The following is an 18,707-nucleotide window of genomic DNA, read 5'->3' on the forward strand; positions in this document are numbered from 1 at the left end:
ACGAGGGAAGTTGATGGAGGTGATACCAACATTAACATAGTGGAGGTGAATGACAGTGCTTCTGGTAGTATACTTAATAGGAATGAAGAGGATGCGTTTAACCTCTGTAATGTTACTGTTGCGTTGGATCACAAAAATGATGGGATTAAATGATGAGGTCGAGAAAGATTCAGAAGATGAGAGTATTCGGGATGATGATTCATGCACTGATGTAGATTATAGTAAACCTGGGGATTTTTATTCTGTGGATCAGATAAATAACTTTCTAGATGAAACTTAGGGGAAGTCTGTTGATATTGAAGAGGTTTTTCCTGATTTAGATAAATTTGTTGCATCTGTAATGAAAGCTCGGAGGGAATGTAGCGTTGAAGTTTTGTCACAGCAAAAAAAAGGTTCAGGCTAAAGAAGTATTTGACTAGCCTGGCTAACGCCAAACCACATCATGACAAGTTCGTCATGGATCGTGGTCTGGGAACCACATGTTCATTTTGTCGTATTTGAGGCGTGGTTTACAAATGCCCAGAGCCGTTTGTTGGGCGATACAAATGTCTATCAAATGCGCCTGTGCGTAGCTCATAGCCAATCGTTTCAATTGTACCGGATGACGTATGTAGAGCGAACACCAAAAGTTGCTCTTTTTTCAAAATAAACTTGCATTCTAAACTAATTAGAACACTATCTAAGGCTGCATCGAAATATAACTTTGCATCTGCTGCCATGCTGGATCCATAGTTATAAACAAACTGCTTCGGTGAGTCGCGTAGAAGGCGTGAATAAAATCGCACTGCACGCAAGGCAGTATGGGGAAACCCAGGCTAGTATTTGACAGCAGTCAGGCAAAAAATGAAAAATGAAAAGGTTAGACGTCGTTCTACTAGGACAAATTCTAAATAAGTGCACATGGGGACTTGGCATTTACTCTATTGTCTTCTTTTTTTTCTTTTTTCCCTTTTCCCTGTTTACTTTGGATGTTCTCAAAGTAGGGTCCTTAAATGTAAATGGGGCAAGAAATAGAAGTAAATGGTTATTATTAAAAGAATGTATAGATTTAAAGGGTTTTCGAGTTATGTTTTTACAAGAAACACACAGTACTGTAGGATTTCAGCGCGAATCAGACAATTCAGGAGATTCGATTAGAAGTAAAAACACTTCTACAGCCTCAATCTCCACAAATTCCAGCAACTCCAGCATGACCAGACCCCTGTCGTAAAATTTGTCATTTGACAACCTGGGTCCAGCCAGCCTGAAGCAAACCTAACTAACTAGGAACTTGCAACATTAACACAAAAGGACCCTTGTTGATAATCCCAAATTTGGGGCAAGTAACCAAGATTAATGGTCAACGAGATGCACATCTTGGACATCACATGAGGGAAATCACTAGTAGAGACTGTGCGTGGTGGGCTCCCCCACGCACAGGACACAGACTAAATTCTTTCTACACCCTTTTGACCTTTTCCTCCCTCACAGAACACATCCTTACATCCACAGTATGGCACAGGAAACTGCCTTTTCACATAAAATGATGATAAAAAGGACTCATGAGCAACTCATCATTTCTATGCATAACTTCCTATACTCTTTGTAAGCCATACATTTGCCTATTATGTTTTAATCACTTATTGTGTATGTCCCTTTTGATAACTATTGAATAGTTTAATGGTTTATATTGATGTTTGGTATGCGTGAACTCGAAATTGCAATCTTGAAATGTTTCTATAATTCAATTCTTTGTAAAATGTATTTTAGTCTTGTTATCGAAATCATGTCCAAATTTAACTTTGCCAAGAGCGGGAAAGTTGGGACCACGGGACTGATAAGATAGCATTGTGATTTATGGTTGGGGAGGAGAAACTAACCTTACCCCGACTTAGGACAATGTTCTAATTGGTCAAGACATCATTTGGGATGTGTCCAAAAGCTGAGTTTAAATACTCAGGACACCATCAAATCTCTCTCTTACTCCTTACTCTTATGCTCTCAATCTCTTACGACTTCGTGCCGACGCGTCTCGACGCTGCCTGGCCTGCATGCCAGCTGCTCCTCTAAAGGAAACATGAGGAGATCATTACACTCCTGTCTTTTACTTTAATTCTTTATTTCTTTCCGTTGAGAGTTTCGTGTTCTTGTTAAGTTTTGTGCAAGCCGCGACCGACCCAAACGTCTTCGCTGACCTGAACTTTAACAGCGCACAACTCGCATCCTCAGCCAAGCCAACGCCCAAGACTTCACAAAGGACCACAGAACTAACCAATCAGCAACCTCGGGAAGGCCCCCTTTCTGGAACGAGCGACAAAGGAATTCCCTCTACACAAGGCAACGCAAGTAACCTCCAGGATCTAACTGAACTGGTGCATTTGATAAAGTTTAATAACCTCTTTGAGAGACTCAATACGAGGGTTAATTAAGTGATTGATGGTTGTTCAGGTCTAAGCAATTACACATATTGCTATAAACTTGGGACTTCATATTTTCATTCCTTTAAACTCATTCTTTCCTCACTTTCTCTTTCTGCAACCTGTGTGAATGCGTGTGTTTATGTTAGATTAGTTTGTATGTGTTAGGTTTATCCAATAAAATCATATTTTTATTAGAAAAGATAAGTATCTTGTGTTTTGTGCTTACAAGTTAATGTCTTAAACTGCCGATTTTGCTACTTTGCTAATATATAGTGTTTTCACTATATTCTGGATAGTAATGTCCATTGCAGAGTTTCTGTTACACGGCTCGTTTAATGAATCGCAGGTCGACTCTGAACAGCCGTAAAACAGCGATTCTGTTCAAATTCCCTATTGAATCATATTCGATTCCCTTTGAGCTAAATTAAATGTACTTAATCCCTACAGTACTGAAGACAATGAAAGTGATTTGGGAATGTGGCGGGGGTGGGGGGGATTATGTGTTAAGTCATGGTACTAACCTTTGTGCAGGAGCTGCAACACCTAAATGTAGAGTTAATATTTTGTCTAAATCTGAGATAGTAAAGGTGGGAATCAAGGTGGGAATCAAGTATAGGGTTTTTAATCTAATTAATGTTTATGCCCCTACAACGGGTAGAGAGAGGATTGATTTTTTTCTTAAATTTAAAGATGTGGTTTCTTCCTTTTCTATTGATGATTTTCTGATAATTGGAGGAGATTGGAATTGCACTTTGGATTTTATTTATGACAAGAATGGGGAGGAACCCCATTTTATGTCAGCTTCTTGTTTAAAAGAGATTGTCACAGAGTGTGGCCTTATTGATGTGTGGAGGGAGAAAAACAAGGAAATTAAACAATATACATAGATAAAAGTGACAGAAAATAGGATAAGTACAGCACGGTTAGATAGATTTTATGTTAAGAATACAATGCGTAGTAGAATGGAAGAAGCATGTAGAAGCCCAAGCTCAATCTCAGATCATCATTTAATTTCACTAAAGTTATTTTTAACTCAAACGATTCCTCATTGTTTTTATTGGAGATTTAGTAATAAGCTGCTGGATAACCTTGACTTTCATGAAAAGTTTGAAATTTTTTTGGAAGCAGTAGTCTGAACAAAAAAGCAATTATGAAAATCTTCTTCAATGGTGGGAAGTGGGAAAAGCCCAAATAAAGCTTTTCTGTCAGCAGTTTTCGTCACAAATTTGGATTAGTATTAGAAAGAAAATGTCTCAGTTAGAAGAAGATATCTTTGTTTTATATGATTCACTGTTAAATAAGAATGATATTGCAGTGCAAGAGAAACTGTTGTGTAAAAAAGAGGAGTTAAGGAATATTTTACATGAAAGAGTGAAATCAGCACCTGTTAGAACAAGGTTTACTACCATCAATGATATGGATGCACCTACAAAATATTTTTTCAATTTGGAAAAAAAAACTGGCTTATGATAATCCAATGTATTGTTTACGAAGTCCTGATGGAAGTTTTACATCTGACCCCCTAATGATGAGAAGACTTGCTATTGAATTTTATTCAGAATTATATGCCAAAGAGGACATTGATCTTGAAGCAACATGTGAACTTTTTAATGACTTACCAACTTTAAAAGAAGAAGATAGACTGTCTCTTGACCTTAACATCACTTTTGAAGAGATAACTGATGCGGTAAAGCAACTTTCAATAGGACGTACACCAGGCTATGATGGACTTAAAGCTGAGTTTTATAAGTCTCTTTGGGGAGTAATTGGACAAGACTTTTTTTTTAAGTTTTGGAAGAAAGTTTTAAGTTAAAGGTTCTGCCAAAAAGTTGTCAAAGAGCAGTCCTTACTCTTCTTCCAAAGAAAGGAGATTTGTGTTTGCTTAAAAATTGGAGACCTGTTGCTGTTCTCAATTCAGATAATAAAATATTGTCTAAATGTATTGCAAATCGACTCAAAAAAGTACTGGATCTCTTGATTCACGATGACCAGACTTATTGTATTCCAGAAAGATGTATTTATGACAATTTGTTTTTAATGAGAGATCTTTTAGAATATTTAAGATTGTACAATGTTAATGTTGGAATTGTATCTTTGGATCAAGAAAAAGCATTTGATCGTGTCGATCATCAATATTTGTTTCATGTATTAAAATGCTTTGGCTTTGGGGATTAGTTTATTTCATGGATAAAATTGTTGTACAAGGGATCTGAGAGTATGCCCTTACGCAGCAAAAACATATTTCTCAATATATTATGTGACAATATATTTCATGTGTCTGTGTCTCCATATATTGTGAAATTTACATAGTAATATATCACATGATATATTATATAATAATATATTATATATATTTAAGTAATATATTGCAATATATGGAACAATACTGCAATTATTGCCGTTTTCATATATTGAATAAATACATATTATTATACTATTTAATATATTGTTATGTATATTGAAATATATCCCACATTATATGAAATTATATATTGGAAGAGGCATTGTATATATATTAGGGATGCACCGATACCACTTTTTTGGAAAACGAGTACGAGTACGAGTACTTGCATTTCAGTACTCGCCGATACCGATACTGAGTACTTAATAAAAACATGATTTAAATTTACAGGTAACAGCTTTAGTCATATAATTTAACAAAAAAACAAACAAAAAAAAACAAGGGACTAGTTTAGAATTAAGAACATTTATTTAAAATGAAAAGCATGTTGTATGCAACATATTACAGAATAAATAATTATAAAAAAAATTTAAACAGTGACAGTGCAACTCAAGTATTTTTTTCAGTTTGTTGTAAACTCTGCCGCTTTGGACAACACAAGGGGCATTAATAAACATCTTTGCTATTTAGTGCACAATATTTGAATAAACTAACAACATCCACCAACATAGAACTGTGGCAGTCAGTGCAACTGAGGTAGGTATTAACATCAAGTCTAAGACGACTCACTTAAATGGAGCCTATTTAGAAAAAGTGAGTGGCAGTTTTTTTTTCACGAAAAGTAGCTTTTCTGCATTATCAGCAGTCAGCTTGTTTCTGTTTTCATCTATAATGTGTGACACTGAGCTAAAAAGCCTTTCACTTTCCACACTGCTACATGGGGCTGAGAGGTATTTATGGGCCATTTTAGCCAAAGTGGGGAACCTGATTTTGTTGACACCCCAGTACTTCAGAGGACTGTCTTCACGAGGGCTTGGGGCCTCTCCGAGGTATGTTTCGAGCTCAATGGCAGACCCTGCTGCCAGCGGCTGTGCTGCCTGGGGCTGCTCCTTAGCGATTTCTTCAAATACAGTGTCCAGACTGCTGCTAGTGCTGGCCTGGGCCTTGAGAAACAGTTTAGCAGGAGGTTCTGCAGCTTCTGCCCGACTCCCCTCTGCCTCAGCTCTGGACATCTAAAGCTCCTGCTTCAGGTGCAGCTTGGCCTCCGGAGCAGTGTTGTTGGAGAAGAAGCGATCTTTATACCTAAACAAAATTCATGAATGTATTAATATGTGGAAAAATAGGACTGATTTTAGTTTCCCCTAAACCACTGTCACAAATGCCAGCCATTTGGCTTTCTGGTAGTAATAAGGGAAATATATTTCATATTATATATTGCATACATTTGTATGTGTGTATTTTAGTTACAAAAATATAATATAATACTTTATCATTGAATACCTATAGCACACAGACTTTACCTTGGGTCAAGTATGGTGAAGATGAAGTACAGTGGGTTGGTCTTGACGTCACTGAAGCGCTTCTTGACAGCTGCCAGTAAGGTTGCTTTCATTGTCTTGACGCCGTGGTCCTCGTCTGTTTCTCTGTTTAGAAGTCTCACTAGCACAGCTGAGATGACATCAGAGGCTAGTGCGTCTTAGCTGCTCACTTTTTTAGTTAGTTCCTCAAAGGGGGCGAGGATGGCAACAGTCTTCTCCATAAGAGCCCATTGGTGAGCGGTGAGATAGTCAGGGAGTTCATGCTCGGACACAAACACCCCCAGCACTCGCTTTTGCTCAATGAGGGACTGGAGCATGTAATACGTGCTGTTCCAGCGCGTCTGTACGTCCTGCTGCAGTCTCTTTATTGGCTGGTTGAGCTGTCCCTGAATGTCCTCGAGGCGGGAGTAGGCTAAGGCTGAATGTTTAAAATGCCCAACTATTTTCCGCCCCACTGCTATAGCATCAGCTATGCTCCTCTGTGCTAATAAGCCCTCATGAACAGCCAGTTGGAGCGTGTGCGCGACACACGGCAGACTTGGGAGCCCTGCGTCATTCATAGCTTTAATCATGTTTTTGGCATTGTCACGAAGCACAACATGTACTGATGTTTTAGGTATACCCCATGTCTGGAGCATTTCCTCAAACACATGCACTATAGCCTGGCTGGTGTGCGAGCCGCGGAATTGTTTTGCATGTAATATGGCTCATTGCGGCATGAAACTCTCGTCTATCCACTGGGAGGTTAGGCTAATTAGCGACACGGGGCTAACACTGCTTGTCCAAATATCCGTGATGAAACTAAACGCAGAGGAGGCTTGCAGTAGGCTGTGGATATGTTTTTTCACAGAGTCGTGTAGTTTAGGCAGCTCCGTGTCAGTCATGTAGCGGCGGCTTGGGACATCATATCTGGGCTCCAGAACATGGAGGAGACGTAGGAATCCCACATTTTCTACCTCCGAGAGTGGCTGGTCACTCAATGCAATGTACTCGATAATTGCCTGTGTTATTTTCACAGCACGTGGATTGTCTCTGGACATTTTCTCTCGTCTTGCAAGAGTTTGCTGCAGCGTGGGTTGCATTGGTTTAGAAGCATGGGTAAACACTTTGTACTCGTTGTCGTGTTGGGATTTTAGGTGCTTGATTAAATTACTTGTGTTAAATGCGCTACCTTTTGAGCCTCCTTTGGACAATTTCGCTGAGCACAATTTGCAGTCCACCTTTGTTTTGTCGTCTTCATCCACTTTGAAATAGTTCCACACGACTAACATGTCTCGCCTCGCCTTCTCCCCGCTCTGAGCTGCAACCGGGGCCTGGGGGCGGGCCCCTTACACGCTGCTCAAACATAGACACTTCTCAGACCGTGGTATCGGTCTCCGGTATCGGGGGACTTTTAACGACTACAAGTACTTTAGAAAATGTGGTATCGAGGCCGATACCAGATACCAGATACCGATATCGGTATCGGTGCATTCCTAATAACATGTGTTTTTCCTTAAGCAAAGGCTTTTAGGGAGAGAGGTGTGAGAGTGAGGGGCGAAGAGAGGGGGTTAGGTCAGCGTGGGATTGTTGGCTCTCTTTGAAGATTGCTTCTCCAGATTAGTTTGCAAAATTAACCACTTGCTATTCCTGATTGCAGGTGAGAGGGTAGTGTTGCAAGAGAAACCGACAGCTTACCTCGAGCTTCTCTGTGTCCCCATTCGCTGTCCGTTTTTTGGTAAAGCACGAGCTCGGCTGTATTGTGGCGCGCAACCAAAGGCATCGCTGGGATTCGAACGCAGGATCTCCTGTTTACTAGACTAGCCTGGCAGCACGTTCGCCCTCCGGGAGGGCGACTCAGACGATCCAGGCTTCCAGAGAAGAGTCCAGGGGTTGGCTGACCGTGCGCTGGACAGCTTTAAGGCGTTTGCCGACAACTGAGTCTGGGCGATTTGCAAAATTACCCACTCGCTGCCCTTGCTATCCCTGTTTGCGGTTGCTTTAGGAAATGTTTGCGCTTGCTGGACTGGAAAACCGCCCAAAGCACCGCTGGGATTTGATCCCAAGATCTTCTGTTTACAAGACAGGCACTTTAACCAACTAAGCCAAGGCGCCACCCTGCACGTAAAGGGGTGGGGAGGGCGGCACAGAGAATGCATGAATCAACACTTTGAATGTCCTGCTGCCTCCACTTGATGCAAGACAGTGATTGCCATACCTAACTGAATTGGTTCTTGGGCATGTTTTGCTACCTTTTAAATATGATTGACATTTCTTTTTTTTAAATCAATGTACACTGAGAACAGGAGGCCTCAAAATGGTTTCTGCTGTCTGAGGGCAACACTCTTATTATGGCCTTAGTATGGGCTTAACAAAATTCCAAAAAGCACAAATCTGATGGGACTCGAACCCACAACTTTTGAATGGCCTCATCTGGCAGTCTAGAAGCCCAACACACTATCCATTGCGCCAGAGAGCACGTCCAGCTTGGCTGAGTGGCAAGCTGTGCACTGAGCAAGCAGGTCTGTGCACAATTTGGGCACGCTTCCTGGACTAGAGCTCAGCCCAAGGGACCACTGGGATTCGAACCCAGAATCTCCTGTTCACTAGACAGGCGCTTTGACCAACTAAGCCACGGCACCAACCCGCATGTTAGGCGTGGGGAGGGCGGCTCAGAGGATGCATGAATCAACACTTTGAACGTCCTGCTGCCTCCACTTGATGCAAGACAGTGATTGCCACACCTCACTAAATTGGTTCTTGGGCATGTTTGGCTACCTTTTAAATATGATTGACTTTTTTTTATCAATGTTTGCTGAGAACAGAAGGCCTCAAAATGGTTTCTTCTGTCCGAGGGCAACACTCTTATTATGGGCTTAGTACTGGCTTAACAAAATTCCAAAAAGCACGAGTCTGGTGGGTATGCCAGGCTGTGCCACTGAGGGCTTTTCTTACAGATTTGTGCCCATCCAGCTCAGCCGAGTGGCACGCTGTGTGGGCAGAAAGACAGGTCCTCAGTTCTTTGCACAATTGAGGCACGGTTCAAAAATATGCAGTGTAGTTGGGGTCTCCCATCCAACAGTGAGGCCAGAGACAGCCACTGGTGAAAAAGCACCGCTGGGATTCGAACCCAGGATCACCTGTTTACAAGACAGGCGCTTTGACCAGCTAAGCCATGGCGCCTCCTCGGTTGGAACCGTTAGCCTGGGATGCTATCCTTCAAAAGCAGGTGAGAGGGTAGTGTTGCAAGAGAAACCGCCCGCTAACCTCGAGCTTCTCTGTGTCCCCATTCGCCGTCCGTTTTTTGGTAAAGCACGAGCTCGGCTGTATTGTGGCGCGGACCCAAAGGCATCGCTGGGATTCGAACGCAGGATCTCCTGTTTACTAGACTAGCCTGGCAGCACGTTCGCCCTCCGGGAGGGCGACTCAGACGATCCAGGCTTCCAGAGAAGAGGCCAAGGGTTGGCTGACCGTGCGCTGGACAGCTTTAAGGCGTTTGCCGACAACTGAGTCTGGGCGATTTGCAAAATTACCCACTCGCTGCCCTAGCTATCCCTGTTTCCGGGTCGCTTTCGGAAAAGCTTGCGCTTGCTGGACTGCAAAGCCGCCAAAGGCACCGCTGGGATTTGAACCCAGGAACTCCTGTTTACGAGACAGGCGCTTTAACCAACTAAGCCACGGCTCCAAACCGCACGCGAGGCTGTCGGGAGGGTGACTCAGAGGATCAAAACATCCAGAGGCGGGCCAGGTGCTGGTACGCTTAAAAGAGAATGTCTACAAATTTCTACTGCCTGAGGGCAACACTGCACAGTATGAGAGTTACTAGAAAGCCAAAAGCCACAACTCTGGTGGGACTCGAACCCACAACCTTTGAATGGCCTCGTCTGGCGGTCTAGAAGTCCGACGCGCTATCCATTTCGCCACAGAGCCCATAAGGGGGTAGCAAGCAGAGCCGCGTGAAGGCTGACCTTTCGGGTCTGTGGCCGTCCAACGGTAAGAGAGCGCAGGCTCTCTCTGCAGGAAGGACAGGCCCTAGGGTCTCTGCACAATTGCGGTGTCGTTTGAAAGGCAGAGGCACTGTAAGGGCCTCAGGTCCAAGGGAGAGCAAAAAGATCCAACCTGTCGTTTGCAAGGCTCCGCTGGGATTCGAACCCAGGATCTCCTGTTTACTAGACAGGCGCTTTAACCAACTAAGCCACTCCTCTTGTTAGGCGTGGGGAGGGCGGCTCAGAGGATGCATGAATCAACACTTCGAACATCCTGCTGCCTCCACTTGATGCAAGACAGTGATTGCCATACCAAAAATGAATTGGTTCTTGGGCATGTTTTGTTACCTTTTAAATATGATTGACTTTTTTTTTAATCAATGTACGCTGAGAACAGGAGGCCTCAAAATGGTTTCTGCTGTGCGAGGGCAACACTGCGCAGTATGGGCTTAACAAAATGGCAAAAAGCGTGACTCTAGTGAGACTCAAAACCACAACCTTTGAATGGCCTCATCTGGAATTCTAGAAGTCCAATGCACTATCCATTGCGCCACAGAGCCGATCAATATGCCGGGCTGGGCCACTGAGGGCTTTTCTTACAGATTTGTGCCTATCCAGCTCAGCCGAGTGGCACGCTGTGTGGGCAGAAAGACAGGTCCTCAGGTCTTTGCACAATTGAGGCACGGTTCAAAAATATACAGTGTAGTTGGGCTCTCCCATCCAACAGTGAGGCCAGAGACAGCCACCGGTGGAAAGGCACCGCTGGGATTCGAACCCAGGATCTCCTGTTTACAAGACAGGCGCTTTGACCAGCTAAGCCACGGCGCCACCTCGGGTGGACCCGTTAGCCTGGGATGCTATCCTTCAAAAGCAGGTGAGAGGGTAGTGTTGCAAGCGAAACCGCCCGCTAACCTAGAGGTTCTCTGTGTCCCCATTCGCGTCCGTTTTTTGGTAAAGCACGAGCTCGGCTGTATTGTGGCGCGCAGCCAAAGGCATCGCTGGGATTCGAACGCAGGATCTCCTGTTTACTAGACTAGCCTGGCAGCACGTTCGCCCTCCGGGAGGGCGACTCAGACGATCCAGGCTTCCAGAGAAGAGGCCAAGGGTTGGCTGACCGTGCGCTGGACAGCTTTAAGGCGTTTGCCGACAACTGAGTCTGGGCGATTTGCAAAATTACCCACTCGCTGCCGTAGCTATCCCTGTTTGCGGGTCGCTTTTGGAAAAGTTTGCGCTTGCTGGACTGGAAAACCGCCCAAGGCACCGCTGGGATTTGAACCCAAGATCTTCTGTTTACAAGACTTTGCACTTTAACCAACTAAGCCACGGCGCCACCCCGCACGTAAAGGGGTGGGGAGGGCGGCTCAGAGGATGCATGAATCAACACTTTGAATGTCCTGCTGCCTCCACTTGATGCAAGACAGTGATTGCCATACCTCACTGAATTGGTTCTTGGGCATGTTTTGCTACCTTTTAAATATGATTGACATTTTTTTTTTAAATCAATGTACACTGAGAACAGGAGGCCTCAAAATGGTTTCTGCTGTCTGAGGGCAACACTCTTATATTCACGCCTTAGTATGGGCTTAACAAAATTCCAAAAAGCACAAATCTGATAGGACTCGAACCCACAACTTTTGAATGGCCTCATCTGGCAGTCTAGAAGCCCAACACGCTATCCATTGCGCCAGAGAGCACGTCCAGCTTGGCCGAGTGGCAAGCTGTGCACTGAGCAAGCAGGTCTGTGCACAATTTAGGGACGCTTGCTGGACTAGAGCTCAGCCCAAGGGACCGCTGGGATTTGAACCCAGAATCTCCTGTTCATTAGACAGGCGCTTTGACCAACTAAGCCACGGCGCCAACCCGCATGTTAGGCGTGGGGAGGGCTGCTCAGAGTATCAAATCAGCATATTAGATTTCTGAAGGATCGCATGACACTGAAACCTAGAAAAATAATGATGCTAATTATTTAGCTTTGCATCACAGAAATGAATTATTTTTAAAATTATATTTAAACAGAAAACATTGTTATAATGACATTTCACAAAATCACTTTATTTTTGTATTTTTATCGCATAAAGGCAGATTTGATAAGCATAACAGACATTTGACCAATACTTTAATTGATTCTTTTTGCTTCATAATTTTTTTTTATCTGCTATAAAATCTTAAAATATGGTCCACCCAAAAAGTTCAAATTCTTTTATCTCTCTCGTGTTATTCCAAACCTTAATGGCTTTGTTACTTTTTGTATTCTTTCTATATTTTAAATATGACATATTATGAATTAAATTTTAGTTTTTACCATGCACTTCATCATCTATCAATCTTATTTGATTCTGGTGAGCCACACATTTTAAATGTAAAATGCATTGGTTTAGGTTGGCTGGTTCAGGATGGGCCAATGAACTTGGAAGCTATTCTGGTGGTAAACAAAAGTGGAGAGAAAGAGAACTTGACACAGCCTGATAAATGAAAACCAGACAACAAGCACAACTGTGAACTGTGTTGCACCCTCTCAAATGATGAATGTGATTTTATTCAGATTTGACTATTAAGCAAAACGTTGCATTTGTAATGCATTGTATTTAGATATTTCGTATCTAATAGTGTTATATTAAGACTAAATTTATGGCAAGAAAATCTAATGTGAAGATTCATAAACTACAGATCAACTATCAAAACAAACCTATGCCCTTGTATGATGATTCAGCAAAACATTTAATAATAGGCTGTTATTTACAGTCGCAGATTCCAAGGATGACTATGATGCAAGACACCAAGTTCCTGTCTTGGATTTGTACTGAAATGCAGCCCATATTTCATGTTTTTTTTTCTGGCATGACAAGGCCCTTGAAGAGCTTCACCTCAACATTCAGGTAATCTTTACCTGTCTGAAGGCTGTCATCAGACGTGGCCACTGCAAGCTCAACTCGCCATCTGTGATATACTGTTGAGGTATATTATATATTGGACAACATATTAATTTGCTTCACTGGAAATCATTTTAAAATGTCAAGTAAATGATGACAGTTTTCATTTTTGGTGAACTATCCTTTCATCAGTTTCTTTCATTTGAAATAAAGTTTCTGAGCTAGCTTGAGATTAAATGTGGGTCATGTTCTTTGAAGTTATATAGTTCTCCACTGTAGTCTTCAAGGTGTGAAGTGTATTCAGATAGCTTTGCACATGTAGCTCTTCAAAGTTAGCCTGAAGTTGTTAATCAACACATGCACACAGTTTCACAAAAAATGCATACAAATTCTCATTAGATCACATTGCACATACACAACTAGTGCATCTAAAAAAAAAATAGAATATCATGAAAAAGTTCTATATTTGTTGCAATTTAATTCAAAAAAGCAAACTTTTTTTATTCTAGATTCATTGCACACAAACTGAAATGTTGCTAGATATTTTTTGATGTATTATTCTGATGCCTGGGCTTCAAAAACGCCTCAGCAGTGCCACAGGATTATTGCCTCCATGTCATGCCGCATTGAAGCCGTAATTTGTGTAAAAGGAGCCCCAACCAATTATTAAGTGAATAATTAAATCTACTTCAGAGATCTTGAACATTTCTGTTTTGTATATCTTTTTGATCTTTGGAAAAAATATTCAAATTTTTTGAGGGACTGATTTTTTGTATTTTTTTTTTTTAGGTTGTATCAATCTGAATTAAAACTAAAAAAAAAAACCTCTTGAAATATTTCAGTTTGTTTGCAATGAATCTAGAATATAAGAAAGTTTCCTTTGAATAATTAAATGACAAAAAATAAAGAACTTTTCCATGAAATTCAAATTTTTTGAGACACACTTGTACACATGCATACAGAAAACATTTTTAAAATGCACAAAAAAGTAAAAAATAAATAAATAAAAATCACGGGAAAAGGTTATATAAAATACATTTTCACTACTAGTGTTTATCCAGTTATGGCCAGCTACATTATTACCTTATTAGATGTTATAAACTCACATCCCACACAGAATATGTTGTCTTTTTTGCTATTGTCATCACACACTGAACTGCCTAAGTCTGATTGGGACCATGGGTCTCCAAATATGAAGACCAGCCTAATAGGTCAACAATGGGGTCATGGCCAAAATCAGTCTCAAATGCCCTTGAATAAAAACAAAACCATTCACAACAGGGCCTGTATTCATAAAGATTCTAAGAATCCTCTCAGAAAGCTTTTATTTTAGCTTAAAAACTCCTACGTAGGAGTTTTAGCTTAAGAGTGATTCAGGATCAATCTAAGAGCAACTCTGAGCAAAGAAAAGACGAAAACTTTTATCTTAGTGAGGAGGCGGGGTTGACCCCGTTGCTAGCGATGACACAGCATTTTAAAGACTGTGATTGGTTGGTTGTCCAAGAAGGAAATAAAAGAGTACTTTTAAGTGTAGGGTCTAGTTTAAGCCTTCACTTTGAAATTATAGGCATAATTTTTCCTGTTTTACCGCAACACACATATTATGTAAGTTTATATATTTTATGTTTATACATATTTTTCTTTACCACGCTGTTAATGTTGTATTTAATGTATTTGATAGGTAATGAACAGCAGCACATTAAGGTTGTGAAAGTGCTGTAATTGTTTGTGTGATCTCTTTGCTTATAGAAGGTTGTGAACATACCCAAATTATTACTGCTGCATAGTTGCATTGTTTCCAGTTGCCAAATAAGTTCATGTAATAAATGTAGTGATTTCTTCCATTTCTGCACTATGGCATTTCTGCACTATGTCAGAGATGTTAGCATGTCTCTAACAAAATAAGTCACAAACATTATCTCTGCACAATCTCATGTGTAGCATCAGTGAAATCACTGTCATGCATTGTGTGCAAATATTGCATTGCCCTCCTCATGTTTTGTCAGTGTTATCCACTGCTAAAGAAACTCTTAAAAGTCCTCTTCCCTACTCCAATTTGGACCTTAAGACCTCTTTTAAGGGTTAAGATTCTTTCTGAATTACTTTTTTCTTTACTAGGATCTTTTCTTTAATTTTAAGGGAAAACGCCCACTTTTCTAAGAATTCTCTTAGAATTTTGTCACTAGGAGCAACTCTTTGCACTAAGATTCTTTATGAATACGGGCCCTGAACTTTCAAATCTGTGGACTCAACCAAACAAAATGACCCAATGTTCACATTTTGGACTGAGAAGAATTGAGAAGAGGGTAATCCAATGAATCAATCTGTTTTCTAAACATGAGTTTGCAAATGATGTTTCAGGTCATTTTGATATATGAAACTCTCCTCACACTGAAGACACTTGTAAGGTCTCTCTCCTGTGTGTATTCTCATGTGAACCTTTAGGTTTCCTTTAACCGTGAATCTCTTTCCACACTGAGGGCAGGTGAAAGGCTTTTCTCCAGTGTGAACTCTCATGTGATTCTCAAGGTTTGCTTTGTGTGTAAAACTCTTTCCACAGTGATGACACATGAAAGGCTTTTCTCCGATGTGAATTTCAACATGATCCTTAAGGTGATTCATGTCTGTGAAACTCTTTGCACACTGATGACATTTAAAACCGTTCTCTCTTGAATGAATCCTCATGTGATTATTAAGGCTTAAATTATTTCTGAAACACTTTCCACACTGATTGCATGTGAACGGGTTCTCTCCCGTGTGACTTCTAATGTGAATCTTAAGGTTTCCTTTAACCGTGAAACTCTTTCCACACTGAGGACAGATGTAAGGTTTCTCTCCGGTGTGAATTCTCATGTGGATATTAAGGCTTTCTCTGTATGAGAAACATTTTCCACACTGATCACATGTGAAAGGCTTCTCTCCAGTGTGAACTCTCATGTGAATCTTGAGTTTTTCTCTTTGATTCCAGGTTTTTCCACACAGTTTGCAGATGAAAGGCTTCTCTCCAGTGTGAATCCTCATATGATTAGAAACGGTTGATTTATGTGAGAAACTTTTTCCACACTGACCACATTCAAACGGCTTCTCTCCAGTGTGAACTCTCAAGTGACTCTTAAAATCCTCTGTTCTTAGGAAGCTCTTCCCACAATGTTGGCAGGTATAAGGTTTCTCTCCAGTGTGAATTTTCATGTGGACTTTAAGGTTTCCATTTTTACTAAAACTCTTTCCACAATGTTGGCAGAAGAAAAGACTTGTAGTTCCAGTCTTCTGAGCTCTTTTTTGAGAGGAAGTTTTTTCAGTCCGTGAAAAACTAAAAGATTTTTCTCCAGTTATAAAATCATGTTTTATATCTTTCTCTTCCATTTCATTCAGATCTTGACTCTCCACTTTTACTGTCACAATGTCTAAGGCAAAAAAACAAATGCATGTTAAGCCCAGTTGAATAGCATAACACTATGCTATCCGTTATGGAGCAGAATTATTATTCACATTTTGAGTTTGTGTTATGCACCTTTACATAGGCATTTGAGCATGCTTGGATGGCTAGAAACACTTAAAAAAATTACAGAATCAAAAATAATAATGATTGTGTAAAAATGTCATCTTAAAGGAGTAGTTCACTTTCAGAAAAAAAAAAATACATATAATGTACTCACCCCCTTGTCATCCAAGACGTTCATGTCTTTTCTTCCGTCATAAGGAAACAGTTTTTTTTTAAGTAAAACATTTCAGGATTTCTCTCCATTTAATGGACGTCTATGGTGCCCCCGAGTTTGAACTTCCAAAACGCAGCTTCAAAGGGCTCTAACTGATCACAGCCAAGGAAAAAAAGGTCTTATCTAGAAAAAAAATGGGTTATTTTCTAAAAATGTTTACAATTTCTGTACTTTTTAACCTCAAATTCTTGTCTTGTCTCAGCAAGATGAGGGTTTGAGATTAAAAAGTATATAAGTTGTAAATGTTTTTCGAAAATACTAGGGCTGGTCCGAATACCATTTTTTGAGCTTCGAAGCTTCGGTAGTAATCAACATCAAATATTCGAAGCTTCGGTGGGAGGGGCTGAACATATTCTTCTGTCTAATAAAGGCAGGAATCTCTGTATGTCTTTCTGTTTGCATTTTTATTATGTCGAGAACAGTTCATCCAAATGATTTTTGCTGTGGACCCAAGGGAGTGCAGTGTTGCATTTTGGTGTAATATGGACACACCACACGTTCAGAATTAATAAATTGTAATAGAACATTGCTAGTTGGATGCAGCGCGCCTCACGCAGGCAGAGCTTATATGCTTCATGTACGGACACCGTGATATAAAACACACAGGTCTGTTAAGTGCAATACTTTTAATAAGGTAGCCTAACTTTTTTTTTTTACAAACAAATCACTCCCAAATCAGAAATTAGCACAGTAATTACTGGCACCGTGAAGGGTAGGCTATGTAAATAAAAGAAGAACGAAAAAAATTTGGCGCAGTGTTTATATATAAATAAATTATTCATATCTAAATTATTTATAAATAAATATATATACATTATATATAACGTTTGTGTATATAAGCCTATATAAAATACATAGCCTATGTATATTATTGAAACCCCAAATAAATGAGGCCCAAACATTATTAACAAACTTGCGTGTTTATTTGAGCACTTCCGTCCGTGAACAATCAGCCTACAAAACGCTAAAATAAATCAAATAAATAATACATTTAAATATGAATCTAGCCTAAATAAGAGTGTTAAATAGGCTATTAAACAAACATTCTTTGCAAACATTACTAAAACCTCGCCCGGACCTTCTCCGACAGCTCATCAGAATTACTGGCACCGATCTGTTTTCTCTTTCTCTTCCCTATTGCACAGCTGCTGTTTTTAATAGCAAGGTGATTACATTTATTTTCGTTTATTTAGGTTATAAAGTTAATTTAGAAATATATTTGGAACACTTTTTATTTGTTGAATTTAAGTTTTTGTTTTTTAAAGTAACGACCAAGTCATCACGATTTCAATTAAAGGTCCCATATTGTCAAAATCGAAATTTCCTGGCTTTTTTTCATGATAACTGAGGTCTAGTGGCTATGTAACTATCATATGAGTTTCAAAACAGTCAATCCACTGTAAACTGCACACAGCCTGCTTAAAGTAGCTGTTCATTTTCATGAGCCAACTTCAGCCTCTTTCACACAGCGATTCCGGTAAATACACGGATAATGTGTCCCATGATTTGTTCCGGAGTTGTTTGATTTGGTTCATTCACAGTTGTTTTCCGGAATCTGTGCGTGCTTTACACACAAACCATAAAGACATGTGACGTTTGGATGTGAGATGTAATGCGACGCGTACGTTTCACTAAACTGAAACTAACCTGAACAAACTGTGCTTCAGCGCTGATAGTGAGGAGCTGGCTCTGCCTGATCGCTGCTTCATTCCACTTTGCACGTTTTTTTTTTTTTTTTTTTTGTCGTGAAGAGTCGCATGATAACGTGCATCAATCACTACAACACTGCCTTTCTGGTTCTGGCTTTTGTTCACACAGCGCTCGTTCCAGTAGTTTTCCAGAATCAGCGCTCATTGTGAAAGGGGCTTTACTGAAGCAAAAGTTATGTAGCTCACTGAATTCGGTGTTTGAAAAAGAAAAAACATTAATGATCATTCTGAAATATCCTGTTGAGTATCAGCAGGCTAGGCTCTCTCTATGGCTCTGGGCTTGGCTAAAGTATACATGACCGTAGTTAACTGTGATTGGCCTGGCTGT

The 18,707-nt window shown here is 40.5% G+C and overlaps 1 protein-coding gene and 6 non-coding genes across 7 annotated transcripts; all 7 read right to left on the reverse strand.

The window, feature by feature from the left end:
- Positions 1 to 8,666: 8,666 nt before the first annotated feature.
- On the reverse strand, positions 8,667 to 8,740 carry trnat-agu (transfer RNA threonine (anticodon AGU)). Its single transcript has one exon. It is a non-coding gene; the product is annotated as a tRNA-Thr (tRNA).
- A 467-nt stretch (positions 8,741 to 9,207) lies between these two features.
- On the reverse strand, positions 9,208 to 9,281 carry trnat-ugu (transfer RNA threonine (anticodon UGU)). The gene has a single exon. It is a non-coding gene; the product is annotated as a tRNA-Thr (tRNA).
- A 428-nt stretch (positions 9,282 to 9,709) lies between these two features.
- Positions 9,710 to 9,783, reverse strand: trnat-cgu (transfer RNA threonine (anticodon CGU)). The gene has a single exon. It is a non-coding gene; the product is annotated as a tRNA-Thr (tRNA).
- A 446-nt stretch (positions 9,784 to 10,229) lies between these two features.
- Positions 10,230 to 10,300, reverse strand: trnat-agu (transfer RNA threonine (anticodon AGU)). Its single transcript has one exon. It is a non-coding gene; the product is annotated as a tRNA-Thr (tRNA).
- Positions 10,301 to 10,838: 538 nt separating this feature from the next.
- On the reverse strand, positions 10,839 to 10,912 carry trnat-ugu (transfer RNA threonine (anticodon UGU)). Its single transcript has one exon. It is a non-coding gene; the product is annotated as a tRNA-Thr (tRNA).
- A 955-nt stretch (positions 10,913 to 11,867) lies between these two features.
- Positions 11,868 to 11,941, reverse strand: trnai-aau (transfer RNA isoleucine (anticodon AAU)). The gene has a single exon. It is a non-coding gene; the product is annotated as a tRNA-Ile (tRNA).
- Positions 11,942 to 12,191: 250 nt separating this feature from the next.
- LOC141340734 (uncharacterized) lies at positions 12,192 to 16,352 on the reverse strand. The gene has a single exon (XM_073845829.1). The coding sequence runs from the start codon at positions 16,315 to 16,317 to the stop codon at positions 15,286 to 15,288; it is 1,032 nt and encodes a 343-aa protein (XP_073701930.1). The 5' UTR covers positions 16,318 to 16,352; the 3' UTR covers positions 12,192 to 15,285.
- Between the last annotated feature and the right edge of the window lie 2,355 nt (positions 16,353 to 18,707).

This window comes from Garra rufa, chromosome 1 (assembly GCF_049309525.1).
Source record: "Garra rufa chromosome 1, GarRuf1.0, whole genome shotgun sequence".
Classification (NCBI taxonomy): Eukaryota; Metazoa; Chordata; class Actinopteri; order Cypriniformes; family Cyprinidae; genus Garra; species Garra rufa.